At 35.3% G+C, this 5,398-nt stretch overlaps 1 protein-coding gene across 1 annotated transcript in view; it reads right to left on the reverse strand.

The window, feature by feature from the left end:
- LOC106883723 (dynein beta chain, ciliary) overlaps positions 1 to 5,398 on the reverse strand; it is a 273,290-nt gene that overhangs the window by 67,462 nt on the left and 200,430 nt on the right. The window contains exons 58-59 of the mRNA XM_052974147.1: positions 3,889 to 3,943; positions 3,514 to 3,691 (exon numbers count right to left, since the gene is read on the reverse strand). Of these exons, the coding sequence (XP_052830107.1) occupies positions 3,514 to 3,691; positions 3,889 to 3,943 (233 nt within the window). The remainder of the gene's footprint in view (positions 1 to 3,513; positions 3,692 to 3,888; positions 3,944 to 5,398) is intronic.

The following is a 5,398-nucleotide window of genomic DNA, read 5'->3' on the forward strand; positions in this document are numbered from 1 at the left end:
TAGGTTCAAAAAAACACACACACGGATAGTGTTATTGGACGCTCGGGAAAGGAAGGAGAGAGAGTAGACGTATGTATGTATGTACACACACACACACACACACACACACACATATATATAGTTATGGTTGAAATTTATAGGAAAACAAAAGACAAAGACAGGTGTATGAACAACAAGCAAGTGTATTAGTTTGACGTTCAGGAAAATGAAAAAGCCTTTTATGTTTTGAGCCTGTACTCTTCAACAGAAAGGAACAAGAGAATGTATATATGTATGTATGTATGTATTTATATATATATATATATAAGTTAAAAAAAACACAAAAAACAATAACAAAAAAACAACAAAGTGAGGACGTGATACGGATAGTGTTATTGGACGCTCGGGAAAGGAAAGAGAGAGTGCATGACGTTTCGGGCGTAGCCCTTCGTCGGAAAGATGGAAAGTTCGGAGAATGGAAAAACGGAGAAAGAGGGAAAATGGTACCGATGGTGCGTGTGTGTGTGTGTATGTGTGTGGGATTGTGCGTGTTAGGTACGTGTGTGTGTGTGTTTATGTGTGCCAGGTTTGTGTGTGCATGTGTATGCGGCTGTGTATGTAGGTGTGCGCATATATATGGGTGTGTGTGTATATATATATATATATATATATATAAATAAAATATGTAAATATATATATCATCATCATCGTCATTTAATGTCTGCTTTCTATATATATATATATATATATATATATTGAAGTGACTGTATGTTTATAATTATGTGTATGTATGGGGATGATTGTGGGCTTGTGTGTGTATATAAACATGTATTGGAGTAACTGTATGTGTTTGTGTGATCTAATCATAACTGTCGAGTAAATGTTCTAAGAAGTTTCCACATGTAAAAAACTTTAACAATAACCAGCATTGAATGCAATGAGACAAATTTCAGTGTGTTGTTTATCATGAAATCACTGTATTTGATACTGGATAACATGTTGATGGCTCATAACAACAATGTTCTTATTAGTTCTTTATGCAACACATCACATCTCTTTGACTAATGTCCACCCACACATAAACTACTCACTTACATAGTGCTAACTGTACAAAAATGGCTGTCATGAAGAATAAGATTCCTCTCTTGAGTTAAGGAATATTTCAGCACTGAGCAGTAGATGACCGTCTACAAGACTCAAATAAAATAAACCTCAGGGACAAAATTTACAGGGCTGCTCAGTCTACTAGAATCAGAAATCAATTCTTCCTCACCAGTGTCTTAAGGTCATTGGATTATAATCCAATGAATGGATAATGCAGTATGGTTTAATAATTATAGTATCCATTGTTGAAAATCAAGTCTATAAAGCTATCATATTTCGGACATAAAATGTGCTACTAGTCATTGCCCATGGCCATTCTGATAGAAATTGTTAAGAGGAAGAGAGCAAAAAGCTATCAAAGATGTTTGTGAGGTGATGACATCAGAGAATGAACTGGAAACAAGAGCCTAGCTGATTGTATGCATATAGCACAACACAGGGGGAACTGGAGAGAGGTTTGGCAAACCAACCACTGGACACAAGGAAGGCACTGGCTGATGGATGATGAAGTGTGGCATCACTGAATGGTTTAAAAGAAGCTTGTTTCACAATCACAAGATCCCTAGTTCAATACCATTGTGTGGTAATTTGGGGCAAATGTCTTTTACATTAGGCCCAGGTCAAGCTTTGAGTGTGAAAATGGGTAGATGGAAACTATACTGAAGTTTGTTGTTGGATAGACTGTCATTGTAAAGGTATGGCCTTGTCACATTCTGTGTCATGTTAATTCTACCTGAGAAGTCGATTTAGAAAACATATCTATGGAATTCTGGTAATCCAATGAAGAGATAATTCAGATGACTGAACAACTGAATACAGTTCTTTTCTCTGCTGTTTATGGTTTGAATACTTTTGATCATAGGTCTGCTTGATCAAGGCTAATTTGGGTCTAAACTATAATAGCTCGAACAAAACCTACATCGGAGCACAGAACACATGTATGGGATGGTACTGTTGCCACACTCATATTTTACCATTCTAAAGTGTCTTCATCAATTAGTATCCACACCTGCCATGTCTCTGACTGTGACACCAAATATCCTGGATCTAATTATTTTCACCTGTAAACTAATCTTTACCCAGGTATCACTATCTCTGAAGCCATCAGATTGCCTAATCAAGACTGCCAAAAGAAAAAAAATTGACTGATTGGCAGATTCATTCATGAACAAACTGAAACAGTTAATTCAGACTGCAATAAGAAAGGAGTCCCTTTTCATTCTACCTACAAGATTTAACAGACGAAATTCCTTCAAATTTCAGCTAATTTGAAACGGGGTAGGTATAATGGATAATGTAGCTCTAGGTATGTAATAGCTGATAAAATAAGCTTTTAATCATAGACCTGCTTGAATGTATTTGATCAAAGGCCTGTTTAAACACTTTAGGACTGTATGAATACCTTTTATCATACATCTGCTCTACCAGGACTAAACTAGAATAAACCATAACTGGTTCACACATAGAGTACTTCATCACATTATTCTGTCATTTCTACAACTGCTACAAATAGTTTTTGTTCCTCTGAACCAGCCACACTCAATTCCAGCCAAAATACCTCTCTTTACCCATTCCATTACTCTCCCTTCCTTTCCACTACCCTATCATACTTTGCCCCCTTTCTTTTTTCCATCATTCCAACTATATCTCATCTCCTAAATCCAATTCTAAATACATCTTCCTATCCTTCCACTCTAAAAGGTCACCCACTGAAACCACACTTCCTGCTCAAGCTATTTTGGATCATGGTCAACAGATGTTAACATTGAACAACAACCAAATCTAGAACATGAAAAGGTCATGGGCATTGCTGCTCCCTCATTCACTCACTGACTCAAGAAGGATTAAGGTAGGATGAAATTATCATCATCATTACCATCATCATCATCATCTCCATTTTACACCCACTTTCCATACTGGCTTAGACAAGACAGATAATCACAGTTTCTGTCAGCTCTGATTTGGAGCTGCAAAGCTCCTAGAGAAATTGACTCATATATTCCCTTGTAAAAATATTGTTTTAACTAAAACAAAAAAATATAATTTTCAACTTAAAACTCTGATACAGATATTACAATAATAGACTTCATAAATAAAAACATTCTGAAAGAAATTCTATTGTTGTTGTTTAGTAAACCTATAATCAAAAGGTGTCCTAATTGTAACCATTGTCTGTCTGTCTGTCTGTATGCATGTCAGTCAAGTACTATGTCTTCAAAAAATATTTTTCTATTTAAAATACTAGAGTTTGATTTGAGAGAGATTTTGTTGTTATTTCTAGCAGGTGAATAGAGTTTGTAGAGGCTCCATTATTAATCTCTCAAAGAAGTTCATGAGTATTGTGAGTAATTGGCAGTCACTTGTGTCTGAGTAAAAATACTTCTTATTCAAACTAATTAAGTCAAAAACAAAGACAAAAAATAACATTACATTTGCATAGTATTTATAATGATATTCATCAATGATTGAATTATTTTCTTGGTTTCATTCACTGAAAGACTCTGGTGATAAACCCTTGGAGAAGGAATAATTGGTAAGTTTGGAAACTGGTACTCTTGCATAAATTCCATTTCATCTAATGCAGATATTAAATTAGTGGCTTTCTTATCTGCAAAGGTAGATTATAAAATTAATGGGAGAAAATTAATAAAACATAAAATTGTCAAATTAAAGAAGAAAAAAATGTAATCCATTGATGATACAATAGTAGATTCCATGCCAAGACGAGTAAGTAATTGAATGGATATGTATGGAATACAAGTTTACTAATGACACAATCATAAGAGACAAAAACAAAGGAGTCACCTGGTGATTTCTTACTATGTTCATAACTCTCAGGTGACAGGACTTCTTTCTCTTCCTGGAACAGAAGAATGTTTCATGTATAAATACATAGAAACACATATTTACATAAATATGCATAATGCTTACAGTTGTTTTTGTTATAAGAAGCAATACACTCTAAGCTGAGTGCTTGCACAACATCCTATAACTTCCTTGGAGAGGAAGCTGATGAGGATTATTGTGTAACCCCTGGTCTTGAATCATTCATTAACTGATATTATGCTCCATATTCTCCTGAAGTTTTAAGCTAGCTACCCAACTACATGGTTCCAGGTTCAATCTCACTGTGTGGAACCCTGGGCAAGGGTCTTCAATTATAGCCTTGGGCTGACCAAAGCTTTAGGCCGACCAAAGCCTTGGGCTGACCAAAGTCTTCTGAGTGGATTTGGTAGACAGAAACTGAAAAAAGCTTGTTGTATATATGCATAGGCTACCATTGGCACCTTGTCTTGGCATTGTATGATTGTTGCAAATGAGAGTCACCCTTATACAAGTTGTACCCTCTATTTTCAAAACATGTCCAAACATGGCAAAATATTACCTTACTTGCAAACAAGTGAAAATTAGCAACAGAAAAGACGTCCAGCCATAAGACTCATGCAAGCATGGGAAACTGGATGTTAAAACAATAAAGATGATATATGAACAGAGCTACATTAACACAGACATACACACTCAGACACATACTTTGAAAGAAGACACATGTACCTCATGTGTATCTTATCGTCTATCTTTTACTTGTTTCAGTTGCGAGACTGCGGCCATGCTGGTGCACCACCTTGAAGAATTTTTAATCAAATGAATCAATCCCAGAGTTTTTCTATTTGTTGTTTTAAAAGCCTGTTACTTATTCTATTGGATCACTTTTGCTGAATCGCTAAGTTATGGGGACATAAACACACCAACACTGATTGTCAAGTAGTAATAAGGGACACACACACAAACAGACTTTTTTCAGTTTCCATTCACCAAATCCACTCTCAAGGTTTGAGGCTATAGAAGAAGACACTTGCTTAATGTGTCCTGCAGTGAGACTGAACCCAGAACCATGTGGTCGAGAAGCAAGCTTCTTACCACACAGCCACACCTGCACCTATATATCTATATAATTAGTCTTAATGAGGTACTTTTCACAAAAGCTGCACAACAAAAGTTCATGTAAGTTACCAATTATTCAGGGCTATGACATTCGTCTATACAGTGAAAAATAAATAGAAAAATCCAATTTCTGATGCATGATATGAGATATGAATGACATACAGTGAGTCAAGGGCCTAAAGTTTCATACAAATCAAGTGAGTTTGATAATTACATCTGCAAAAAACACCAGACCCTTCATGTATTGAGTTCTTTCTTCACCATGTAAAATTTACAAACATACAAATACATATAAATCTCTCTCTTTCTCTCTCTCTCTCTCTCTCTCTCTATGTATATATATATATATATATATATATATATATATATATAT

This window comes from Octopus bimaculoides, chromosome 17 (assembly GCF_001194135.2).
Source record: "Octopus bimaculoides isolate UCB-OBI-ISO-001 chromosome 17, ASM119413v2, whole genome shotgun sequence".
In the NCBI taxonomy this organism is placed as follows: Eukaryota; Metazoa; Mollusca; class Cephalopoda; order Octopoda; family Octopodidae; genus Octopus; species Octopus bimaculoides.